The following is a 25,481-nucleotide window of genomic DNA, read 5'->3' as shown; positions in this document are numbered from 1 at the left end:
TAGACTGTTGGTCTTTAGGTTTTTACACTTACCAAATCAAACCTTTACCTCAAAGACGTGAACACTAAGCCTTTCAGTATTTCCAGGGGGAAAAGGCCTTGCCAGGTGGGTTGTGGGTGCAGTTGCTGGTTGGGACTTTGGATGGATTTGGTGTCCTTGCTTCTCCCTGTGCTCAGCCTTGTCAGACAGCCACTGTCCCGTAGCCTTCTTAGTTAATAAATAGTCTTATTTTTTCAAATCTTATTTTTGAGTCTGTTAATTAAGCTATTTTATTATGTCAGGCATTCATGTTTGTTTTTGGAGCATTTCAAATGTGTATTTATTTGAAAATTTGAATACTGAAGTACAAAACTGGAGGTGTGAAAACCCACCCAGCACCAATAACCTTGTTGGAGCGGAGGGCGTCGTCTGTTTGCTTTTGGTTTTCAAACAGCAGCTGAAACAGTTGAGGATTCATCTAGGGCAGAGGAACTGGGACGCTTTCTGGGAGTCGCTCACTCCCAAGAGGCCTGTTCACTACAGTTTTTATCAGCTTGTGATTGTGGATTCTATTGGAAAAGATCCTTCGTGGGACCAGTAGCATTAGGTCTTCCAGCGTCACAGGGTTTGTGAATACTGTCAGTGATGCTTCTCCTAAGCGGATTCTGTTCCAGTCTGATCAGAGACCTCTTTCTACTTGCTTACCTTTCTTTCTTGTCTTTCTTCAGTGCCCAGTTCAGTGTCAGTCTTAAGCAGAGGAGACTTGAATCCCAGCCAGCTGCTCGATGGTGAGCCACTTGACAGAGCAATCACTCATAAACCTCCTTTTCCTTGTAGGGTTTTCCGTCAATGCGTCATCAGAGCGACTCAACATGGGTGAGATTGAGACTCTGGATGACTACTGATGATGTACTGATGCTGAGTACCTGCCGCTGTGCCAGCCTTCCCTCCTGCCTAATGACCATGGATTCTCCTCGTTGGACACAACATGCATTCACCATTTGCTCTCTGTCACTCTGCAACAAATCACAGAACCAATCATCTCAGGCTTTTTTTTTCTAGCCTTTCGTGTCCAAGATTATTTTAAACCACTGTTGGTGAGCATCTCAGACTGTCCCTAAGTGGACCAGACCCTTTGTCTTGGGGGTGGCAGTTGGGATTGCTCACCAGCAGGGCTGATATTGGCAGCACACATTGACTGTGCGTTGATTTCATCTACTGTCTCCTGAAAGTGTGTTGGAATCTGCCAAGAGCAGGCTCCTTTCTCTGGTCACTGTTTTTGTTTGTTTTGTTCTTTCTCTCCCCCCCTCCTCCCCAGTACAGGCAAAGGGTCTAAACTGGCGCAGTCATGAAGAGAGTTAATGGTTAATTGACATTGGCTAGCAACAAATGCTCCCCTGGACGGTGACTCCACTATAGCCAGAGCCAGGCGGAACCCTGTCTAGAGGTTACATGGCCATTGCTAACTTGGGGACTGCATCAGAGGCCCTGAGCGGGTGGATTGTAGACTGGCTGTGTGATGTTGCACATCCTTCACTTATTCTTTCTGGATATCTTTCTGGAGAAAGGATTCATGTTTTCTTCATTAGCTAGTGACTTTCCAAGCAAGCTGAGTTCTCCCCTGACATACTCCAACCTTACTGGACAAAGGAAACCCTATGGCCTGGGACAGGGACTTGTAATTTTCCTTTCATATAAAAACTGATTTTTCCCCATAAATATTTTTACTTCAAAGGACTAGGACCAGTTTGTTTTGGGCCCTTCTGTGAAAATTTGTCTCGTTTAAGAGGCATCTTTACCATATGTATGAATTTGTGTAACTTCAACTCGGATAGGGATAAACTTTTGCTTCTGATAAAAGCTGGGAATTTCATCTGTTCCTCAGAGCACTGTGTGTGTGTGTGTGTGTGTGTGTGTGTGTGTGTGTGTGTGTTTAGCCGTGGCCTTGAAAGGTTTTTTGTAAAGATTCTGGGATGGCAAGTTGTTTGCCTTTTCTGAAAAGAGAACATACAAAATCTGACCATCTTTAAGACCTTCATCCGTGGAAACCACTATGCAGGAGGATGCAGTGGGATGGAGGGCATGGGCAAGAACGGGGAGGAAGAGGCCTGCTCCTACCCATTCACATCAAGTAGAAATGTACTCAAGCTCTATTTAGAACTGATGGCCTCCCCCAGACGCATGTAGAACATCACCTGGGATGGTCAGGCATACCTCATGGGAGCTGTGGGCCTGCTGTGCCTGTGCACGAGGTGCTGTGCCAGGCAGCTGTAGGTGAAGTCCCTTCCCTTTCTTCATCGGTGCCCGGAGAAGGCTGGAGTTGCCCTGAGAGCAATTTGGTTTTGGAGGGTTGTATTTGCTTTCTATTTTTATTATTTTGGATCACCATTCTCCCTATCCCTTCTTGCCTCTCCCTCCTAAACATGTATAATAACTATACAGAGACTGCTACAAACTTGTAAATAGTTTTTGGATCAAATAGCATAAGGAGATGGGGGACCATTAAAAAGTGAGGCTCCTATTCTCCTTTGCTTTGTAAATTCAAAAGAGGGGGGTGGGGAAGAGGGATAGTTAAAATGTTTACAAAACTTTAAGCTCCCTCGGAACTTTTGCCAGTGTGGAGGAAAATAAAAAAGAACTTAAATAAAATGTGGTTGTGCTCTGTCTCGTACTCACCTCCCTTGAGGCTGAGCTTAGCCTGCCACTCTCGCTCTTGGCAGCATAGACCAGCTGTAATACCGCCACCGCCGCCGCTGGCAGTGAGAAGGCGCTGGGGCCCTCCCCCAGGGCTGGAGTGCTGACTGGGTCTGTGTTTGGGAAGGTAGAGGGCCAGAGGAATGTGGTGAGTCTTCCTTTGTGCTGAGCTGTGGACTGCACACTGCCTTTGAACCACAGACCCACAACATGTCCTTCCTTGAACTTGCCCACCTCTTCTAAATCGGACTCTGCTTTTTGTTCCAGCAAGATAAAAATAATCCTAAAAACAAAGTGGGAGTAGAGTGGACATGTTAGGAGAACAAAGCTTTTTTTTTCCTTCCGTTTGCTCCCCAGTTAGTGGAGAATACCATTTTTCTGGAGACATTTTTCATCTTTTGATTATGCTTTTTCATACTCTCTTTGCTCACTCTTACAATCACCACTCACCACCTTCTATAAAATTATTTCCTTCTTTATTCCTTCAAGGGTTTTGGGGGTTGGTTGGGCAGTCAAGGAAGTGCTGGGGTTGGAACTCTGGGTATGGTGTATGTTGAGCTTACAGTCTACCACTGGGTGACACAGCCAGCCCCTCACTAGGTTTTAAAGTCCTTTGGTAATTCAGAGGATTTGGTCAGAACCCTTGCATATACCAAAATCTTAACTCTAGAATTCAAAGAGGTACACTATTTGCATATAACCTACATACATCTTCCAGTATACTTTAAAATCATCTCTAGATGACTTGAAATGCCTCAGTTCATTTAAATGTTATGTAAGAAAACAATGACTTGAAAAGTATTATGAAAAGTATCTATTACGTCCAATACTGGTGTGATTTCCCCTGAATATGTTCCATCCTCGGTGGGTTTAACCTGACAGAGCAGAGTCTTTGGGTACTGAGAACCAACAGTATGTGTTTTGGATAATGTTTTGTTTTTTGTGTGTGTTTATGTTTAAAGAAAACCAGTTTGATAGAGACTGTTCCCAAGGTAGCTCCTGTTCTGGTCACTGTTGCTCTATAGAAAAATGTCAACAAATTGTCTTGTAGCAGGTACCTCATTCTGAGTTAGGAAAGGGACCATATGTAGTCTCATGACTGTTCAGATGTCAGTTGGGGCTGTTTGCTTTATGAAGGCTTAATGAGGTAGACCTTTTTTGGACTGCCTCTCGAGTAGGTAATTGACAGTTGGTGGCAGCAGGCTAGACCTCAGCTGATAGTTGCAGAAGCTGTTAACATTGGCTTTGGTGGGGCGTGGGGTGGACTTTTCAGGTGGAGGTCCAAGTCCTCCTTCCCTTTGGTTGCCTGTTGTGATATGGTGTTTGATTCCAGGGGCAGGAGCATGGCCTCTGTCCCACCTACCTTGATGGAAAGAGTGGCAAGGCCACATTGCCAAAGATTAGTCATTTTGGTAAAGACTAGCATAAAGTGAGTTTATCCATCTCCATCAAGGACTGTTTTCATGTTAAGCGGGGGTGGGAGTTTGTGCTTTAAATTTCTGGATGAAAGATACTTCTCTTTTTAATTTTTAAAACTGATGCATTTGTGTGCACATATACCTGCCACTGTACATGTGTGGAGGTCAGATAAGCAGGCACCTCAGCTCAGCTGAGATACCTTGCCAGCCCCTAGATTTTGAGTGCAATCATCTTCTTTAAGTATGGTATGATTAATGCATACACGTAACACATACCACTGTTTAAAAATGGACATAGCGGTGATAAAATTGGTAATTTCTTTGTTTTCAAGATAAAAAGCCCATGTATGAATCTAATGAGACCAGTGATGCTTTGAGATGAACATTCTTGTGCAGTGAGACTGTGAAGTATAGCTTCCTCAGAAGAGCAGCTGGTGTGAAGTGCCAACAGACACAACCATGCACAGCTAACACAGGAGCTGGCGTGAAGTGCCAACAGACACAACCATGCACAGCTAACACTTGATGAGTTTCTTAGGACCCCAGGGAAAGCCTAACTGGTGGGGGTTTTGGTGGCATTTGGCTGGTTAATTCCTGGTTTGCTTCTCTGTTGCTATGATAAAATCGAAACCAGCTTGAGGAGGAAAGGCTGTTTATCGTAAAGCTCCTGGTACAGTTCCTCATTGAGGAAAGTCAGAAGGAACCTGGAGGTGGGAACTGAAGCAGAGACCATAGAGGATTATGGTCAAGTCCTGGCTGGAGTATTCTGTGAGGCTGGATCATCTCAGCTAGCAACCTTGAAGCTGTTCTGGATGCAGAATTCTGAGGAGACTAACAGGCAGTTTGAAATGCTGGATCACTTGGGGCATCTGTTTTTCTTGGAGTTTGGTCTCCTTGCTCTGGAAATAGAAACTTTTAAAGTTAACATATCTGTATTAATACAAGTATAGAATATGCATTGTACACAAGTCAGCCAAAGACTATTTTTTGTTATGTATTTGAGCAGGTAAAATATACATCACGTCTTGTAGTTCATTTTTTTCTTAGGTCTGAATTTACTCATTTTTTATGTCAGAATTTTAGGGGGTCTTCCTTGATCAAACCTGATTTTCTTTAATCTGGAATGAATCCATAGCCTCTCATTTCCTGTCGAAATGAAAACATAACTTCTTCCCCAAAGTAACATCTTTTGACTTAAATTTTGAAGTCAAGATGTTTTAAAAATATATAGGTTGGTTTAATCTATCAGTTTCCATAATCCACTGTCTTTTTGCAGCCCAAAAATTCAAAGACAACACAATAACATGCAGGACCCAGACTCTGTGTATTTCCCATCTTTACATGGCTTCTATTTTTATTACTCTATTTTTAAGGACTTTAAGGTTTTTTTTAATCTAAGACTGTATATATATATTTTCTTCTCTCTCCCAAGCCTACGCATATTTTTAAACACACTGTGACCTGTTTAGAGGCTCTTTTAGTTTGAATCTGTCCTTACTGTTTATCTGTAACCTTTTCTGTCTGCATGAGCAAAAAAACTGCTGTGTAGCTTAGATCATGTTGTGCTGGTGCCTGCTCCTCCCCCTTGGTTCCCCAAGTGTCTAGTCTCATGGCGGAGATACATTTACAACCAGCTCTGAAAGCCATGTTTACAGCCCCAACTCAGGGAAGTCTCTGGGTCCATGCTGCGACTGGGTAGCATGCTGCTGGCTACTCACAAACACCATTTAAGTGTTTGGTAGTAGAGCCTCTCAAAAGAGCTGCCGGTTTTTGCTGCTAGCACCGAGCCAGGAAGGTTTCTTAAAGGAGCCTTGCCTCTGCTCGCCACCAGAAAACAGGGCCTACCAGAGAAAAGGCAGCTAGCTACCAAAAAACTGTGGTTGACTCTGTTCTTGTGTATGAATCCTTTTTAAAGCTTTGTCAGGTTTATATGTAGAAATTTTGGTCACACATTGGAACGCCATATGTAAACATTTCCTGTCCTGACTGCCTGGTCCCAAATAGCCAACTCAGAGGCTGAACATGAATTATAAATGCTCGGCTGATAGCTCAGGTTTGTTACTAGCTAACTCTTACTCTTATACTTAAATTAACCCATATCTATTAATGTATACATTGCCACGTGGCTCATGGCTTTACCTGACCTCTAGCATGTCCTGCTACCTGGGAGGCTGGCTCACATCTCTCCTGACTCTGCCCTCCTTCCCATCATTCTCAGTTTGGCTGTCCCACCTAACTTCTTGCTTTTTATTAACCAAGGAAAGTAATACATATTCACAGTGTACAGAAAGGATCATTTCACAGCAGCAGACAGACATGGTGCTGGAGAAGTAGATCTGGATCTGCAGGCAGCAGGGAGAGAGAGCCACTGGACCTGGCTTGGGCTTTTGAAACCTCAAAGCCCACCCCCAGTGAAACACTTCCTCCAAAAAGGACACACCCACTCCAAAAGGCCAAACTTCCTATTCCTTCTCAAGCAGTGCCAATCACTGATTACTAAGCATTCAAATATAAGAGCTGATGGATGCCATTCTTATTCAAACCATCACAGAGACCCAAGCTGAAATGCAAGCATAGTGGCACTTATGTAGAGGGACAAATACCTTCATGGACTTTGTGACTTTGATCACATAAAATGGATCTGAAGCAGGTCAGAGTCCCATCATGAAAGACAAACTATTTATGTAATCAAATAATAAAAATGGAAGAGAAGTTGGAGTTGGTATTCAGAGCCGACTGGAGGAGGAAACTTCGCTTTGAAAGGTCAATAGACTGGACAGCTTCCGACTCCCAGTCTTCCAGTTGCACCTAGAACTTGGTGTCCTCTGCAATAGAAGAAAGAGGTCTGTCTCCACAAATGTCTGTCTGTGTAAGAAAGAACTGAACTCCTTAGCTCCTGCAGTCCTGTTTGGTCAAGAGACTGAGGTGGCAGTTGTTGACCTCCTGAAGCTCATCCTGCGATCTGTGTTCTCCCACAGCCACTGTCCTGTGTGGTGACCCTGACACTCCTTCCTAAGGGATCCATGTTCATCTGAGGTCCTGGGTTCTTACCACCTTTATTACTTTGATCTCAGGTTGACCTTTGCTTGTTGATGAAGAAACTAACACATATAGACTAGTGTAGCAAGCTTCTTTCCGGTACAACTAGGCAAAGGTCAAGAGTCACAGCATTTCCTTCAAAATATTTAACTCACATGCCAGATATTATGTTATTGATGTTTTCCTGTGTATGGTAAGAGAGGACACCTTTTTTTTTTTTTTTTTGGTTTTTCAAGACAGGGTTTCTCTGTGTAGCTTTGCGCCTTTCCTGGAACTCGCTTTGGAGACCAGGCTGGCCTTGAACTCACAGAGATCCGCCTGCCTCTGCCTCCCGAGTGCTGGGATTAAAGGCGTGCGCCACCACCGCCCGGCAAGAGAGGACACCTTTTTAAAAGTACTGTATTAGCCAGGTGTGGTGGCGCACGTTTTTAATCCCAGCACTTGGGAGGCAGAGGTAGGTGGATCTCTGTGAGTTCGAGGCCAGCCTGGTCTACAGAGCGAGTTTCCAGGACATCCAGGGCTGTTACACAGAGAAACCCTGTCTTGAAAAACAAAAGAAACAAAGGAAAAAACAAAAACAACGACAAAAAAGTACCTTATCACATTTACAAGTACTAACAATATTTATGTCCAGACCATAAGTAATTTTCTCAGGCTAACCCAAAAGTGTTGTTTTTTTAATTGAAAAATCAAAATGCTGTTCATTGCATTTAGCTTGAAGTGTCTTAATTTTAATACTTTCTTCATAAAAATACATTTGGAGAGTATACCATACATATAACTTAGTAGCAAGTATCCTTATGGTGCCAGTTTCTTTATATGCCCTGTATTTTCTGCAAATTAGATATTTCTATTTCTCTCCCTGCCCCATCAGGCACAGGGAAATTGCTGATGGTGGGACAGCCTTCTTGTGGCATCCCAGGCACTGGCAGATGATCATATCTGTTGTCACGTTGGTCAGAGTTGATTCTGTTGCTGTCATGTTGGCTCAACCAGAATAAGACTGTGACTCCTTCATAATGGGACAGTTTAGTGTCCAGGATTGTCATGTAGACCTATTTAATTACTAAAAAGGAGCAATTTGGGGCTGGAGAGATGGCTCAGAGGTTAAGAGCACTGGCTGTTCTTCCAGAGGTCATGAGTTCAATTCCCAGCAACCACATGTTGGCTCACAACCATCTATAATGAGATCTGGTGCCCTCTTCTGGAGTGCAGGCATACATGCAGGCAGAACACTGTATTCATAATAAATAAATACATCTTTAAAAAAAAAAGCAATTTGTGGAAGGGAATGTTGTTTAGTTTGAAAGTTGTAATCATGGTACATGGCATAATTCCCCAGCAGTTAACATATTGGTACATCTACATTGTATTCTCTAATTAGACAAGCTCAGTATTTCTTTTATTTTTACTATTCTTTAATTTAAAATATTTTTCTTCATACAATATATTTTGAACATATTTTTCCCATCTGCCAAATCCTCCCAGATTCTCCCCACTCCTTTACCCACCCAACTTTATGGTCTCCCTCTTTTTTTTTTAAAGATTTATTTATTTATTGTACAGTATATAATCTGGCTGCATATACTCCTGCATGCACGAAGAGGGCACCAGATCTCATTACAGATGGTTGTGAGCCACCATGTGGTTGCTGGGAATTGAACTCAGGACCTCTGGAAGAGCTGCCAGTGCTCTTAACCATTGAGCCATCTCTCCAGCCCCTGGTCTCCCTCTCTTAAAAAAAAAAAAAAAGAAAGAAAGAAAGAAAAGAAATAAAAAGAAACACCCTCCAACACACTAATGAAAATCAAAACAAATGGGTAAAAGACTAATAAGACAAAAAATGCCAAGATAAAACAAAATGAAACAAAAAGTCCACAAAAATACCATTGGGTTTGTTTTGTGTTGTGCAACTAGTCATGGTAGTGGGACCTGCCCTGGAATGTAATTGATACACCCAGTGAGACTCATTGGTGAAAACTGATTTTCCTCCATTGCCAGCAGGTATTAACTGCAGATAGCTTCTTGTTTAGGTGTGGGACCCCATGACTTCGCTCTCTCGGTTCTGGGATCCCTGTCTGTTTTGAACTATGAAGGTCTCTGAGTTCATATACACCACTCTTGTTGTGTCTGGAAGATACTCTTTCCTTGGAGTCACCCATCACCCGGCTCTTAGAATCTTCCCACCTCCTTCTGCATAGAGGGAAGGGGTTAGGGTTTGATGAAGTCATCCCATCTGGGCTTAATGCTTTTTGAAGAGTCTCATTGTCCAGTCGTGGGTCTCTGTGTTAATTCCCATCTACTGCAAGAAGAAGCTTCTCTGATGAGGGTTGAGGGACTGATCGTTGGGTATAACAATATGCCATTTGGAGTCATTTTATCATTTCGTTCCTTTAGCATACTAATCATATTTGATTTTCCCCTCCACCCATGACCTCTTTAGTCTCTGATTCTTGGCCACTTTAGCAGTGTCAGGTGTGGGTTCCATCCCCTGGCGTGGGTCTTAAACCCAACTTGCAAAGTGGTCTTGCCATCTGTATGCGTTTCTTGTGCTTTTCCTTTGCTTCCCCTGCCCCTGTTAGTTTGGTCTTATTCCAGTTTAAGTTTTATCTTAGTATTTAGAGGACTATTTGTATTCTAGTGAGAGAGAGAGAGAGAGAGAGAGAGAGAGAGAGAGAGAGAGAGAGAGAGAGAGAGGAGACAGAGACAGAGAGAAAGGGTATAGATTTGGGTGGGTGGGTAAATGGGGAGGATCTGGTAGGAGTTGGGTGAGAGGAAACCATAATCAGAACATATTGTGTAAAAAATCTAGTAATAAAGAACTAAAAAGTGGTTGGTTACTCTTGTGCCATTTGTCCCACTATTCCACCAGTGTGTCCTTCAGCATGCCCCTGTCCTAGGTCATAGGGTTTGTAACTGAGTGACCCTGATGATTACCTTTCTCCTCTTGTTGCATGCAGAGTAACTTCTAACACCATGAATGCTCATCAGTAGGGACAAAGCTTTTAGTTGGGCACCAGCTCGCCTTCTCCATGTTCAATGACATGAATGTTGTTTTTGGCAATAGGGCCTTACCATCAGGTTGTGGAGAGTAACCAATAGCCTTGGCAATAGCCTGTGATGTTTGGGGAGGGGTCCATAGGACCCTTGGCCAGTAACTCAATAAGAAGTGACCCATTCCTAGCAGCGGAAGTTTTACTCTGTAGCCTAAGATGTGTAGTGGAGTGTTCTCTCCTCTATTACACAGTGCCTCTGTTTAGACTCCTTTCATGTATGTGTGTGTGTATATATATATATATATATATATATATATATATATGAAGCTCTACAGTAGTAGATTTTCATATGGTTTTTCAAATGGCCTTTGGTGTTAATTGTCCCTCCCCATCTTCCCTCATTGGCCCTGCTCCCATCACCATTCCTATTTAATGCTCGTAGACTAGTTTTCCCTGTCTCTCCACAGCACTGGATTCTATTTCTCCTTCCTTGAGCGATCCTCTCCTCCCTCCTTGTCTCTTATTGGGAACCAAACCTCTATGCTTATTCAGATTGTAGCACACATGTCAAAGCTTAAAAACCAACATCCACATATAAGAGAAAACATACAATATTTGTCTTTTGGGGTCTGGGTTACCTCACTCAGGATGATTTTTTTTCTAGCTCCATTTATCTGCAAAATTTTACTTTTCCTAACAGCTGAATAATATTCCATCACATAAATGTATCACATTTTCATTATCTGTTCCTCAGTTTCATGGACATCTAGGCTGTATCCAATTTCTGGCTGTTGTAAATAGAGCAGCACTGAACATGGATGCAGGCTCAGTATTTCTTAACTAACCATTTGAGAGTAGATTGCACACTTTATGTCCCTTATCATTAAGCAGTCCTAATATTTCCTCAAAATAGTCTGGTACTTACCCATACTGCAACTATGAAAATTAGGAAATTGATGGTATGGAATTATTTCAATATTCAAGCTGTGCTAATATTTCAACAGTTATTTCACCCAGAGCCTTGGCGAAGCCTGCATAGATGCAGGGTGTCCCTCACGGCCGTTGTGCCTGCAGTGACCATGTCTCTTGAGGCTCCTTCAATCTGGAGCCGCTGGTTTCTCAGCCTATCTCCTCACACCTTGACATTGTTTTTTTATGTGTTGTTGTTGTTTTGGTTTGGTTTCTTTGTTTTGTTTTTTGTCTCTTTTTAGAATGTGCCTCCTTTGGCTTTCTCTGGGTTTCCTCATGATTGGACAGTGGTTATGCAGTTTTGAAGGTGTGCTGCAGAAATGACCCCAGGTCCCGAGTGCAGCATATTAAGTGACACAAGATGTTGCTTTAAGCCATTACCTCAGTAACTTGCTCAACATCACGGGGGAGCCAGTGTACACTTTATCTAAAAGAACTGTCCCAGATGTATGACAAAGGATTTTTATCTGAAAGATACAAAAATACCCTACAAATATTTTTTAAAGTATTCAATACAGAAATAAATAAGCAAAAAGACAAAACAACCAAATCCAAGCAGACCCAGCCAATTTCCTTATCATGGGGAGGTAACCACACACAATTACCTAGCTGAGTACTAATACAATGGCGATACTGGGGGGCGGCGCAGTGGGTAAAGTGCTTGCCACCCAAGCGTGGGGACCAGAGCTGGATCCCCAGCAGCCACATGAAAGCCAGGGTGAGCAGGATGGCCTAGCTGTAATCCCAGAACTCAGCGGGCAGAGGGCATCCCTGGAGCAAGCTGGCTGAAGTAGTTGGGTAGCAAACTCAGGGTTGGGTGAGACCCCACCTTGGTAAATGAGGTGGGAAGAGCTTGAGAAAGACCCCTGCTGTTGGACAGTCCTTCTGCACACTGCATGAATATGTGTCGCTATGATTGGTTTAATAAAGAAGCTGACTGGCCAATAGCTGAACAGGACAAAGTTAGGTGGGAAAGCCAAACTGAGAATGATGGGATGAGGAAGGGAAGGGTGGAGTCAGAGGAGTCCCCAGCCAGATGGAGAATGAGTTGAACACACAAAATGCGATAAAGGTAAAAGCCAGGAGCCTTGGGGCAGCACATAGATTAACAGAAACGGGTTAAGTTGTAAGAGCTAATTAGTAACAAACCTGAGCTATTGGCTGAGCATTTATAATTTATATTACGTCTCTGAGTCAGTTATTTGGGAAATGGCTGCCGGTTATTTGGGAGCAGGCAGTTATGTCAGGAAAACTCCACCCACAACACCTGATGTCAGCCTCTGACTTCTTTATGTGCACAAGAGGATGTGTGCCCACATACATGTGAACATGCATACATATGCATATACCACATATACATACAAAAGGAAATTTAAAGTCTACCTAATACAAAAACTCATCAACCTGTAAACAAGATTCATACACATCTTCTATGATTTGGATGTGAAGTGTCACCTTGAAGGATTCATGCGTTGAAGAATGCTTATGAGAACGGTAGCTTTGTCAATGAGTTGGTCCATTGAGGAGTTCATAGGGGAAGGGGGCAGAACGTATTTGGAAGAAGTGGGCCTCAGGGCATACCTTTCAAAGGATGTCCTGTCCCCAGACCCATCTCCCTCTCTGTCCTCCTCTGCTAGGAGGGCAGCAGCCTTCTCTGTCACTGTCACTGCCTCTTCATAGGCTCACGGCAACGGGGCAAGCTAACCAGGACCATAACCCCTGAAACTGTACGCCAAAGTAAACCTTTGCTCTCTTTAAATGACTTCCTTGGGGATTTTGTCTCAGTAACAAATGGCTGATGAATACACCTTGTATGAAAGTTTTTCCTCTGGAAATTAGCACAAAAGGAGGAGGAAGATGAAAATTCATAAAAATTTAAGTGCTACGAAGAAATTTGAAGTGATACGTTGAGAGGATGCAGACTGACTGACCAAACTGAGACCTGAAGGAAATGAGGTGAACACCTGATAGGTGTAGGCACTACTTTCTGGGCAAGGAGAGAGGTGCAAATGCCCTGGGGCAGGATCCTGTCTAGTATCCTGGAGGAGTGCAGTCAGAGCCAGCAGCCGGAACACAGAGGGGAACAGGGAGCGGAGGGAAGTCTGGCTAGGGGAAGCCCTACATTTGGCTTTTGCTGGGAAAAAAAAAACTATTAAGTAGAAGGAGTAGCAGGGCCTCTGGGGCCTGGAAGTGGGGACAAAGGAAAGAGACTTTGGGGACTTTCATGGTGAGCACACCTGAGAGGCAGGAGGGCCGGAAGTCCATCTGGGGATGTGGGTAGAGGCCGTGGAGGCCAGCATGCTTGGTCAGCAGCGGCCTGACAGAGCTGTTGGGAAGGCAGTGAGCTGGACTCTGGAGCAGGCTAAAAGATGAAACTGAGTCTCGCGATTAGAGGAGGGTGCCTCTGAGAACAAGGCGGCAAGGCAAAGGCTTTTCTGGAAAAGGGTCTAGAGCAGCCAGGGGCTTTAGTGGAAAGTGCATTAAAGGAGCTGTGTTAACCAGAGCTGTAGCAAGTCGTTTTAACAGGTTCTCAAGTGGGAAGTGAACGAGCTGAGTCTCCATGCACGTTGCTGGGCCACTCAGGAGCCCTGGGCACAGTGGTCCCAAGGCATTTGTCGTGCCCAAGGTCCCTGGGTGAGGCTTCTGTCTTGGGAAGCCTGGAAAGTTCTTATTTCCAGTGGGCCAGGAATACATGCGGATGGTGTGTATTGTGTGTGTATTAAGAGAGAAGAGAAAGAAAGGGGAGGGGCGGGGGGGGGGAGGGGGCGTGAGAAAAGGAAGAAAAAATGGAGAAGTGGAGAAATAAAAAGCAGTTTTCCCTGGTCCTTTCCAGGGTGGGGCTGTTTGGTGGTTCAGGACAGCAGGTCTGCCTGAGCTTTCTCTTTCTCTTTCCTTCTCTCTCTCTCTCTCTCTCTCTCTCTCTCTCTCTCTCTCTCTCTCCCCCCCCCCTCTCTCCCTCCTTCTCTCTCCCTCCTTCTCTCTCTCTCTCTCTCTCTCTCTCTCTCTCCTCTCTCTCTCTCTCTCTCTCTCTCTCTGTGTTTGTGTGCGCGCCTGTGTGTGCATGTGTGGGGGGCGGGCACGGTGTCCCAGGAGGACAGAGTTTGCATTGATGAAAACCCTTCCCAGCTCTTTGAAGCCTCTTGCCTGCTGCCTGAGCCCAGCCGCTTAGTCCTCTGTGTCCCCCACACTGTTCACTCCCCGCCAGGATGGCATCTTGTCTGGCCCTGCACATGGCGCTGCTGCTCATCTCTGGGGTCCTAGCCCCTGTGGTGCTCACAGGTAAGAGGCACAGGCCGTTGGCTCTGCTGCCACCAACTTCTCAGGGACAACAATTACCAATGGGACCAGATTCTCAGTATCTACAGGGCATAAACCCCTCACAAGAGGCGGGAGGCCCAGCTGTGGTGATTCTGGGGGTGGGGGGCTCCCACAATGCTGGCTGGTAGAAGCTGAATAAGATGATGTGTCAGGGAACTGTTAGCAGCAGGGATGGGAGACCATTGACATAGGAGGGCGACCGGGGGATCGGAGCCGAGGACATTTGGTTGTCTGGAGTTCTGGGGGTTTTTGTCACTAGAACTTCTGGAGGCTGCTGTATCTGGGAGGTGGGAGGGCCCATCAGACAAAGGGCAAAGGGCTAAGAGGCCAGAGCCCCAGATGCTGGGCAGAAAATCCAGTGACTTAGAATTCCTTTAAATTCTGCAAACCCTTCCCTGCTGGCTTATGACCTGGGTGCTGTCACCATAGAGGTGGATAGTTCTCCGAGTCCTTTGCAGAATGGTGAGGACACTGCATTGAGACCTGGATGGCTACATTGGGGGGGTCTGATGAGAGAGGCCGCATGGCGGGGATGTTCCAGGTCAGCTTCAGAGCAGGGATGTAGGCACAGGTAGGTTTTGCTCTACGCAAGAATAAGTCTTCCGCGGTTGTTCAGTAGTCAGCAGAAGGGCAGCTTGCTCTAGGTTCCCCGATTGTCTTACAACATTGCAGCCTGAACTTTAGGGGTGTCTACAGATCTCTGGAGGAGAGAAGTCACCTCTATTGTGAAAGCAAGGCCTAGGAACTCCCAGCCACACTCTAGGAGGCACAGGTGATGGTGGTCTGTGGGCTTTTCCTCTCCCCCCTGACATCCTAGGAAGCAGCTTAAGGCCAGGCTCTGGCCTGCCTGTGCCATGCCTCCCCTGGCCCTTTCCTCATCTGCAGGGGGGTGGCCCTCACTACCCTGCCTCCCTCACAGGCGGATGGTGAGACCTCACCAGGTCTGACATGCAAGGCTCTCAGGGGTGGCCAAGTACCCAGTCAACACTCAATCTGTCTTCAGAATTTGAGCAGAGTTCCTAGCTCAAAGGGATCTGTGGGAGAACCATCTCTTCCCATAGTTTGGGACACACCCAGTTTTGGGGGTGGGTGGGAGCAGTGCTTAGTGATGTAGCCTGAGGGTACCCCTGATGTTGGGAGATGTGACTTACAATGCTGGTAGGCATTTTCCATCACCTAGGACCCAGGGCTGAGACCCATGCAGCTTCCTGCCACAGTGAGGCAGTTGCTTGGCAAAGCCCTGCAGCTTGGGCCTTCCTAGTGGCTCCTGCCCAGGTCCCTGATGCCTCTTCCAGCTCAAGCTTCTAGCCAGAGCCCCTAGTCAGGCTGTGCACACAAAACTTTGGTGGGTGGGCTTTCTGTTCCCACAGAAGCTTTGAGGATAGTCAGGACCTGCCCTGACCTCTCCTCCCTCTTCCTTCCATGGGTGCCCCCCCCCCCACCCCAAGAACAGGCAGGCCTACAGTAGGCATGACATGCCACTTGTGTCTTGGGGTTCTGACTGTTCTGGGAACCGGGAGATAGGAGGTTCTCAGAACCAGCCCTGGACCCACAGGTCTGAGCAGTATGTACAAGGTCCATGGCCCCTGTCTCTCTCCTGGGCTGTAGGCCTGTAGCAGGAAAGAGGAGATGGAGCACTCCTGAGTTGAGGCACAGGCCAGCCTGCCACCCTCTCTGCCTCAGCCGGTGGCCACAGCCACTGAGGTAGGGGAGCAGGCCAGGTTGAGCGGGCAGGAGGCCAGGGTGGGGATGAAAAGGCTCTTCATGGCCACACAAAGGCCGTCTGTGAGCATGGGCGCCTGGCCTCAGGGCCTGTGGTCAGACTAACTGTTGAACAAACTTATTTACCAAAAGGCAGAGCAGCTTGGGGTGGTGGGGCGAGGGGACAGGCTGAGGTGTCCAAGCTTGTGCCACTGACGCCATGCCCTTCTGCCAGAGCAGAAGGTCCTGGGACACTGCTCACTGTTGCGGTGGGTCTCCCTGTGGCCGAGGTGGACAGAACCTTCTCAGGAGGCCCCTGCTATGCCTCCCTTCCTTGTCCTCACTGGCTGCCAGTCAGCCTGCTTCCTCCACATCCTGCTCCTGGGGTCCCGCACTGACCCTCCTTCTTCTCATCCCCACCCCTGACCTGCTGTCACACTGACCATGGTTCCTGGCTTGCCCAGGGGACTTGGAGGGAGCTGGCTTGTTGCTCCTTCTTACTATCCCGAGTCTGGAGAACATGGAATACGTAAAGAAACAAGATGAGACCTGGACTACGGCCACAGAAACACCTCCTTCTTTGGTGTGTCGAGGCAAGCCCCGTCCCTGGCCAGGGAATAGGCACCACTTAGGCGGGCTGGGCCTGGGACTCAGAATCCTTGGGCAGCTTCCCTGGCATTGGAGGTGAGCTTTGGCCAGGAGAGATGGGATAGGGAGAGGCCTGCCTGCCTGCCTGTTTTGGGTGTGTCCTGAAGAGTCTCAGGGCAGACTGGCAGTCTATGAAGCCCAGACCTCAGGGCTTGGAGCATGGCAGGCATGTTCAGAGTTTTTCTCTGTCCAGCCCTGGGAGCCTGAGGCTAGACTGCTTGAGGCCTGAAGCCTTTCATCAGGGCTTTTAGGCTATAAACACTGCCTTCTCTGACCAGGTCACTTTGCCCTCTTCACAGAGTGCTTTTTCACGGGTAGTAGGAGGCTGGCCCAGGCACCAGCCCTGATCTCAGTGAGAAGGAAGCCTCCTGAAGTGGGCAACAGCAGTCTTTGGAGGCCTTTGGCCAGTCTTTTCTGAAAAGGGTCCTAGTCTGGGGAAACCGCGGGACACATGACAGTAGTCCCTGCCTACAAGTTGAGTCTCAAGTTTGGCCCAGGTTTGTGAGAGGTATCAGGGTAGAACCTAGGGAGTCAGGGAGCTGCTAAAATCTTATAGTGAAAAGATTCCAGTTTCTCTACCAAACCCCAGCACCCTACCCTAGCCTTTACCTAGTTACCAGTTACCAACATTGGCCACACTGCTCCTTGACCACAAACGCAGAAGCAGTCCAACGATGCCAACACCATTCATCCTGAGTTCTCAGTTAAGAACAAAGACACTCTCTTTCCCAAGCAGAAAGAGGTATCAAACCGGGATGGGGACCCCGGCACGGTGCTCACCAGCCTCACCCAGAGTCTCTGACAGGGCATATGACCCCTCTCCTGTCCTGGTCCAGAACAAATCCCCACAGATCCTTCCTCACAAATTCTCCTCCCTTCCCAGACCTTGATGGTTTTGAAGGGCTTGGTTATTTTGAGGCTGACTGGAGTCGGGCTTTGGCTGTGTGTTCTGTTTGCCCCGGGTGGGCACTGTGGGCAGAAACACACGAGTCCCTCGGCTCCTCCCCTGAGCAGTTGCTATCCGGAGCCTATCCACAGAGAGAGAAAGGCACTCAAGATGGAGTCCTTGGCTCAGAGGAGACTTAGGGACCTGCAGGTTGTGGCGGCGCTGGTAACAGAGGTGCACTCTTAATGGGGGTCTGTCAGGAGACACAGCCGTCACCACCCTGCCCAGGGCTCTGGACCACCTCCCCGGGGCTGTCTCCACCCAGTCCGGGCCTTTGACTTTCTCGTCTCTCATTAGGGACAAAATGGTCCCCATGCCACAAGCAGCTGGAATTGGTGAGATGGAGGAGTGATATCCACCGGGCCTGTGTGAGGACCTGTTTGGGGACTGAGTGTTCCTGGATCACTTGCCTTCCCAGTTGGGATCAGGGCACCGGCAGGGATCAGCTGAGATACTAGGAGGGCAGGCTGAGAGGAAATCTTAGAGCCTGATCTCCATCCTGGGCTTGAACTTCTGTCTTGGGGAGGAGGTTGGCCCAAGGGTGTGTGGTGCTCTGGACTTCACGGGCTGTGCTCCCTACAGTGATGTGTGTTTGGGTACGGTAGAGCTGCAGCAGGTGGAAGCATCACTTGACTCTCATCCATCCTGCACTCCCTGTCTCCTTCCTTCCCTCTGGGATCCCTGGGTACCCCCAAATCATGCTGACTCCCCGCCCCAGAGGCAGAGGATTCCTAGTAAAAAGGCCACCCAGGGACCCATGTGCAGACTGAGGCTGGTGTAGTGTGGGAACCTCCCCACCTTCCCTTCATGGTCCCTCCTTCCTGCAGGCAGAAATGTGCTTGTCTTGGGTTGGGGGAGGGGCTGTTAGATGTCCAAGGTTGTCTCCTGATCTGAGGCTGTGGCCTGAGTGGGCTTCTTCTGGTCTTTATTTGAGTAGTGGCACCCTCAAAGGTCCTGGACTCTCAGCCTTTGCCCCAGGTGAAGACTGAGCTGTGTCTGCCCCGAGGGACAGAGGAATCCCCATTTTGCAAATGTCCCTGTCTCTCTGCACGGATCAGTCTGTCCTCCAGTGACCTTAATGCTCAGTGGGTGTTCTGAGTCACACGTGGATGGTCTCCCAAACTTAGGAGCGCATTTCCCAGCCAGGTGCCTCACCCTGTGAAATGTGGGAGCTGGTGTAGAACTAAGCATGAGTTCTACATAAGGCATCCCTCAGCTGATCTGGTGGGGAGGGTCGGCATCCCCGTCAGCAGACCACCTGAGCCCCAATGCCCGTCATTGGCTTTACAGCAGAGGGTCCCCAGGAGCCCAGTCCCACCCTGTGGAATGAGCCCATTGAATTGCCGTCGGGTGAAGGTCCCTTGGAGAGCACCAGCTACAGCCAGGAACTTGCAGCCTCGGGCCCACCGTTCCCCACCTCTGCCCCAGGACCAGAGGACAACACCCCTCCTGCAGGTGTGGACCAGGACGGAGGTAGGGCCTGGGCGGGGCAGGGAGAGGGGAGGGAGAAGGATGAGAGGGAGGGAAGGGAGGAAGAAGTGCAGGAAGGGCTAGGCTTGGGCTGGACTGGGGATGACTGGGTCCTCTGTCCTCCACAGGATCGCTCGGACCCGGCGCCATTGCGGCCATCGTGATCGCCGCCCTGCTGGCCACCTGCGTGGTGCTGGCACTCGTGGTGGTCGCGCTGAGAAAGTTTTCCGCTTCTTGAAGCCAATAAAGGAGCCGCATAGGCCCGCCCGCCCGCGGCGACTCTGCAACCCGTGCTCCCCTTTGTCCCCTCTGTGTCCCCGCGTGTGCGAGCCCGCGTGCAGGTGTTGGCGGCATGTGAACGGAGACGGGGGCGTGTTGCTGGGCCGCGCCGTGTGCCTGGAGCTGTGGGTGGAAAGGGAACATGTGCACGCGTGGCCACGTGCGTGTGTTGTGCCAGGAGTGCACGCAGGGCACGGGGAGCTCCGGTGTCTGGTGTCTACTCTCTAAGGAAGCACTGGCTGCAGGGGGGACTGAGGGCCTCGGAACTCCTGGCTCCTTGTGCTTCGGCCTGGAGGGGACTGGGGCCAGGGAAGCAGAGCTTGACCCAGGTTCATCCTGTTTCTTGAGACCAACTGGGAAATGGTGGAGGACCGGCATTGGATGAGGTAGTAAAGGCTTTTGACCTTGACTCAGGCGGGAGGGGCCATATCCTAATTCAGAACCCCAATCCTGTGTCTTCACCCCTCCCAGCAAGGCTCAGAATTTTCCTGTCTCCAAATGCACACATTCCTGGGACCTGGGGTTTGTGTAAATGTTCTCCCTGGGACTGTTCCTTTTCCAGCTGACCCAGAAGTTGGGGAGCACTCTAGGATAGACTGGGGGAGGGGTGAAGTGGAGATGAGAGGGTCTGGTAGGCCAGGGTAGGAGCTACAGCCCTCTAGTTGCAGTGTGCCGAGGGGTCATCTCCTTCCAGGAATGCTCAAGGGTCTGTGATATGAGGGAAGATACTACAAAGCCTGGCGGTGGCTCAAACTCAGGGCCTGTTCTGGGTCTGGCATGGTGACACATGCCTGAAATGCCAGTACTTAGCAGGCCAAGGTGGGACTGTGAGTTTAAGGCCAATCTGGGCTATACTGGGAGATGGTCTCAAGAAACAAAACAAACAAAAGGTCTGTTCTGATGTAGAACATCTTCTGGCAGATGCACAGTGCACCAGACACTTCCCCAGGACAGAAGTGGGGTGGACACTCTGGGATAGAGAGGGATGAGTATGGGTGGCTGAGCAGGCCTGGGTAGGAGCAGCAGGCCTCAGGGAACCAGCTACCACTGAAGGCACAGAGGAACATCCGAGGCCAGTGTCTGGACCAGGTAGGGAGTCTGGGTCCCAGGCTTGGAGTCAGATCCTCTAAAGGGCCACTGCTTACTGATACCTGAGGGTCCCTGTGGCGTTGTAAATGTGTCCTTACGCTGCAGCAGGAAGACTCCCCCATTCTCTCTGAGAGCCCTTTCCTGAGTCCCTCTATGAGCAGAGGCCCAAATCCATCCCCATTCTGAGACCTGATGTTAGCTGCTCCCTCTGAAGTGTGGGCAGCTCCTCCTTGGGGAGAGGTTTTCTCCGACTGGCCTAGAAGGCGGCTCCCCCCCCCCCCCCCCCTCCAGCCCAGAACCAAATGCCTCACTGCTGTGTGCATCAGGGTGATAAAGAACAGGCCTCCACCCCTCATTTTATACAGGATGCTTTTAATGCAGCCAAAAATGATATTTGCTTTTCTCAAAACCATGACCATAAAGGATGCAGTGACCAATTCATTCATTCTGCAAAACACCTGGGCTCCTTCAGGGGCCAGGAGATACAAGTGACATCTAGCCCTGAAAGGAGCCAGAGGCATGAACCCTCAGCCAAGCTCCGGGAGGCCTGCTGAGGGCAGGGCTTGGCCGTGCAAGAGGGGCTGGCAGAGGCACGGGGAGGGGCGGGCAGAGTCAGCACTGCTCACCAAGCTCCCTCAGGCAGGGGCGGCCCATTGGTGTGCCTGGTAGACTCTTAACGGCTTCCAAAGTAGGGAAGGACACGTGCAGTTCAGGGGACCTGACAGTAGTTACCTCCTGCCAGGAACCCCTGTGTGGGCCTCTTCCAGTTGCTGGAAGGTCGCTGGAGCATGCCCACTGTCTTCTAGCTCTGAGAGGCTGGAGAGGAGGTGGTGTAATACTGCTTAAATACTTAGCCTTTGGCCAGTGTGTACGCATGTGAATGGCCAGGACAAGAGTGCCCCCCACTGTGTGGGCAGGGACAGTGCAGGCCCAAGCCACTCTTTGTTGCCTGGGAAGGCACTGACCTTTCCTCCCTAAGACTCTGTGTCTGTCAGGGTTCTCTGCTGGGCCTGCTCCCCCACCCCCTGCCCACACCCCTCTCTTCAGACTGGTGCCTGAGCTTGGGTTTCATTGCCGATTCCGGCTGCCCAAACTTCCTGCGGTCCTTATTCTGACTGCGCTGAGGGTCCTCCATCTTATGTACTCGGAAAACATTCCTTGAGGTTCTGGGAGCGGATCTTGGGGGTTCAAGATCTCCTCTGTCATGGAACTTGGGAACCAGCCTCTCTCCTGGTCATGCAGGCGCTCACCAAAGATCCACCCTGCAAAGGAGGCAACAGGGTCAAGGTGAGGCAAGGGCTGGGCCTTCCCTGGCTAGGGTTCCACTCTGTATGGGAAGCAAGGATTGAGCCATACTCAAGATTTCAGCATTTCCCAAAGGGCAGTGGCTTGGCACCCCACCTAAGCTTGGATTGCCCCTACAGTGTGCTAAGAAGCCCATGGAGTGTGAAGAACCAGGCTCCAGGCTCTCCCCTGAGGGGCTGCCTATTTCTGAACCTTCCAAGGCTGCCCATACCAGGACAGGAGACTTGAAGGGCCACCCCTAAAAGGCATCCAGGGGGCCAGTGTAGGAGACAGCTGACCACCAAACCTGGACAGTGGGCTTACCATCTTATTGGGCATATTCTCTCAGATTCTCACCCAGAGGGCCAAGTGGTTGCTGGGAGGTAGCCATTAGAAACTGGGGACACTCTGAGTCCCCAAGTGCCCCGACCCTCTTTTCTCTGCTATCTCTCCTCTCCTAGAAGTCTTTGCCAGGCTTGCTGCTGAACAGCCTGTCCCCCACCAGGTCCGAGGTGTGCCTTCTGCAGGCCACCATGTGTGAGGCCCTGGATTATGCTGGGGAAAGGGCAGGGGGTCCCTGAGACCCCCAGAGGGATGCTGTGGAGATCACTTGGTTTTTCCAATCATGAACTGGAACAAAGGAGGGGACAGGAAGGAGCCTTTGTTCTCCTCTGGTATTTCGATTGTCTCTGTTGTAACGACACTGGGATCTCACACTGTGCCCACGCCACTCATAAAATTTCAGGGATCCTTCTGCCTCTGCCTCCTGAATGGTGGAATTAGAGGTATGTGCCATCATCCCCAGCTACTCCTGGGATCTTGATCAGGAACAGTTAATATACAAAAGTGGAAAACTGCTGAACAAGAAAGGGAGCCACACTGGTTACATAGGGATTCAATTGGTCAGGGGGCTACAGAAAAAAACTCCATTTGGAGCCAATTCTGCATGCAACCTACAGGGTGGGACAGGAACAGGGCTTCTTGGCCTGGTGGTCACAAGTGTCCCCAGAAGCTTGTGGCCAAACAGGCCGAGATCAGGGTCAAGCCCCCTCTTAGGGGAGGGCTGAGGCCATAGGTGAGGCTGGGGACAGAGAGAAACCACCCGTGAGGCCTGCTGGAAGGCATTGCAGCTCATAGGAGGGAATGAAGGCCCAGAAGTCTGAGGAAAGGCCAAACGGATGCTGGTGCCAGTGCTCAGGCAGGATTGTCCCTGGGTAGTGCCAGCGCCAGCAAGGATGCTGGGCTCTGCCTGCCCACTGTGCCATCTAGTCTTACACCCAGGCTTAGAGGGGACATGGGTTGGCCGAGCTGCCGAGGTCCCCCGGGAGCCTCACCGTCTTCTGTCTTCTCCAGGATGTTCAGGATGTCTGCCAGCTTCCAGCGTCAGCTCATCAGGCTGCTGGGCCACATACGGGTGCACACACTGGACCTGGGGACAGTCTGCAGGATGGGAGAGCGGTACGGTGTGTCCCCCATCCCAGGCCCCACCCTGTCCCACACCCAGACAAGCAGGGACAACAGGCAGCCGTTGCTGGGGACACAGCAGCCAGCAGCAGGGGGCTGAGTCCTAGCTGAAAACACATCAGAGAAGGGTCCCCTCTGAGCGGGAGGAGCTCACATCCTAGGGGGGGCTTGTTAGGCACCAGGAATGCGAGGGCCAGGGAGGGAAGGATTCCACTGGCTGTGACGGGGCTCTCAGCCTAGAAGGCAGGAAGAACCGCTTGTTCTCAGGTGTGACCCAGTAAACAGCCTGGGGGTGAGGACAGGCCAGCGGGCTGGGACAGTGACTTCTTCACAAGGTAGCCAGGCTCATGCTCCCTTGGGTCCGTCGTCGTCTATGAGTTTTGGACAACTGGAAAAGCCAAAAGAACCCTGGAGTTTGGGTCCAATATCCTGCCACCTGACTCTTAAGACTCGGGGGACTTCCATTTCTTCCTTAACCATCCAGTTTGAATGAAGCTTAGGCAGCCAGTTGTATACAGGCACTGAGCTCCTGGTTGGGACCAAGATGGACTTCTGTGGGGGTAGAAGTGCCGTCCTACAAGCAATCAAGGAACCCTGAAGCTGAGGCCCAGTGAGTCTCAGCCAAAGCCAAACCGAGAGCCCCTTTTCTAAGTCATGGACTCACCCAGCAGCCGGGATGTGAAGGACACGAACTTGGTCCTCCTGTTGGGGGCCAGTGAAGTCATCCAGCGCTTCATCTCACTCCTGCATAGGAAGTGGGACAGACAGTTTGCCCCAACTGCAGAGCCAAACAAAACTCTGCCCTGTGGTGTGGACTCGGACCCCCACGCCAGCTACATTCTGAGTCTGGCCCCCCGGGGATGGCTCAGTTAGCTGCACAGGGAATCCCTGCATATTACTCCCAGGGCAGGGGTTTGAAGCCTGACCGTGAGGTCCTGAAAGCTAGCTCTCAAAGGTGTGTTACAATGAAGCCAAAGTCTCTCAGCTATGGGCAAAGCTGGGAATGTTATCACCATTTCCTGTCACCACTTCCTGTTCATCCTGTGAACTAGAACCTGGGGCCTCAGCAGGGCAGGTGACAACTCCTGGTGGGGTGTGGTTAGGGGCAGCTGAGCCCAGAGGAGGTCAGGAGAAAGCCAGGGCTCCCATGGTCCACCAAGCAATTTCCTACTGTCTTATATATCCCCCCAAGTGCCTGGGGCTGTGATGTAGCTGTCCTGATTGCTCAGGCACGGGAGAGTGAAGGACTGGAGGGCCACACACAGTGAAACAAAAGGGAGGGGGGGGAAGTGGCCTCGGCGGCAACCAGCTGTAGACAGCCCATTTTACAAGATGGACTTGCTCTTTCGTGCACACACGAACCCAGGAACATGCAGCCACCCCCTGCCATCTACACCCCAACACGAAGAGGCTGCAAAAGCCCCTCTATGCAGGGTCCCCATGGGAAGGATGGGTGCTGAGTAGTGAGAGGCCAGCCTCCTACAGATGTGTGTTGAGGCCTGTTTTACCTGGGAAAGACCGACTTATCAGTGGCATTGGGTGTGGCTCATGGCACTGGACACTCACTGGGAGGATGCCTTCAGCATGTAGGTGGCCTCCCGGTCATCTGCATTTTCCAGCAGTCGCAGGATGAACACGTTAGCCAACGTTTGGCCCTGGTCCTCCAGCTCCTCCACACGCAGCAGGCCCCTCGGGGCCGAGTCAAATACCTGGTACTTGTCTCTGGGGAACAAGGGAGCCACAGTGGACCGGTTGGTCTCAGGGGAACCTCTGGCTGGCTGGAAGAGCCAGCATCCGGCCCTAGCCACTCTTTACCCCCACCCCCAGGAAAATCCCAGCATGCCTGTCCCCTGCTTCTTAGAAGAGCTCCCATCCTGGGGTGTGGCAGGGCAGCAGCCACTTTATTGAGCTCAGTGTTAGGCACTGTGCAGGCTTTCTACATTTTCAGGAAGGAAACTGAGGTTCAGGGAGGCTCCATTGTGGTCCAAAGCTGAGCAAGAGCAGAGCAGACCTTTGAAAACCTGACCCTAACGACTGCTCCACAACCCTGCACCATGGCCAGACCAAGGCTGGGTCCTCGCCAGTGCCCATCGGTGCCAGGCTCACCCAGGGATCTGTCGGCAGATCACCAGCAGGTCGTTGAAGAGGAAGAGGTAAATTTCTCTGAAGAGCTTCTTGGTCCGCAGG

At 49.7% G+C, this 25,481-nt stretch overlaps 3 protein-coding genes across 4 annotated transcripts in view; 2 read left to right on the top strand and 1 right to left on the bottom strand.

Moving 5' to 3' along the window:
- Positions 1-2,641, top strand: part of Gigyf2 (GRB10 interacting GYF protein 2) — a 48,915-nt gene extending 46,274 nt beyond the window's left edge. The window contains exon 21 of the mRNA XM_052749334.1: positions 817-2,641. Coding sequence (XP_052605294.1) covers positions 817-884 — 68 coding nt within the window. The 3' untranslated portion in view covers positions 885-2,641. The remainder of the gene's footprint in view (positions 1-816) is intronic.
- Positions 2,642-14,125: 11,484 nt separating this feature from the next.
- Snorc (secondary ossification center associated regulator of chondrocyte maturation) lies at positions 14,126-19,471 on the top strand. Of its 2 annotated transcripts, none has more exons than XM_052750503.1 (3): positions 14,126-14,374; positions 18,999-19,163; positions 19,307-19,471. In XM_052750503.1, the coding sequence occupies exons 1-3, from the start codon at positions 14,302-14,304 to the stop codon at positions 19,414-19,416; spliced, it is 348 nt and encodes a 115-aa protein (XP_052606463.1). In that variant the 5' UTR covers positions 14,126-14,301; the 3' UTR covers positions 19,417-19,471. The 2 variants fall into 2 exon arrangements, with proteins under 2 accessions (XP_052606463.1, XP_052606462.1); XM_052750502.1 differs by having other exon boundaries at positions 18,999-19,181.
- A 1,427-nt stretch (positions 19,472-20,898) lies between these two features.
- Positions 20,899-25,481, bottom strand: part of Ngef (neuronal guanine nucleotide exchange factor) — a 37,732-nt gene continuing 33,149 nt past the window's right edge. Inside the window, 9 exon segments of the mRNA XM_052750501.1 lie at positions 20,899-21,638; positions 21,640-21,696; positions 21,698-21,730; positions 21,732-21,808; positions 23,165-23,204; positions 23,206-23,270; positions 23,959-24,038; positions 24,861-25,016; positions 25,401-25,481. The exon segment at positions 25,401-25,481 is cut by the window's right edge and continues 83 nt beyond it. Coding sequence (XP_052606461.1) covers positions 21,615-21,638; positions 21,640-21,696; positions 21,698-21,730; positions 21,732-21,808; positions 23,165-23,204; positions 23,206-23,270; positions 23,959-24,038; positions 24,861-25,016; positions 25,401-25,481 — 613 coding nt within the window. The 3' untranslated portion in view covers positions 20,899-21,614.

This window comes from Peromyscus californicus, unplaced genomic scaffold, assembly GCF_007827085.1.
Source record: "Peromyscus californicus insignis strain IS unplaced genomic scaffold, ASM782708v3 Scaffold_21__1_contigs__length_65335640, whole genome shotgun sequence".
NCBI classification, from domain to species: domain Eukaryota; kingdom Metazoa; phylum Chordata; class Mammalia; order Rodentia; family Cricetidae; genus Peromyscus; species Peromyscus californicus.
Note: the sequence above shows the minus strand (reverse complement) of the source record. Positions and strands in the feature narration are given on the sequence as shown.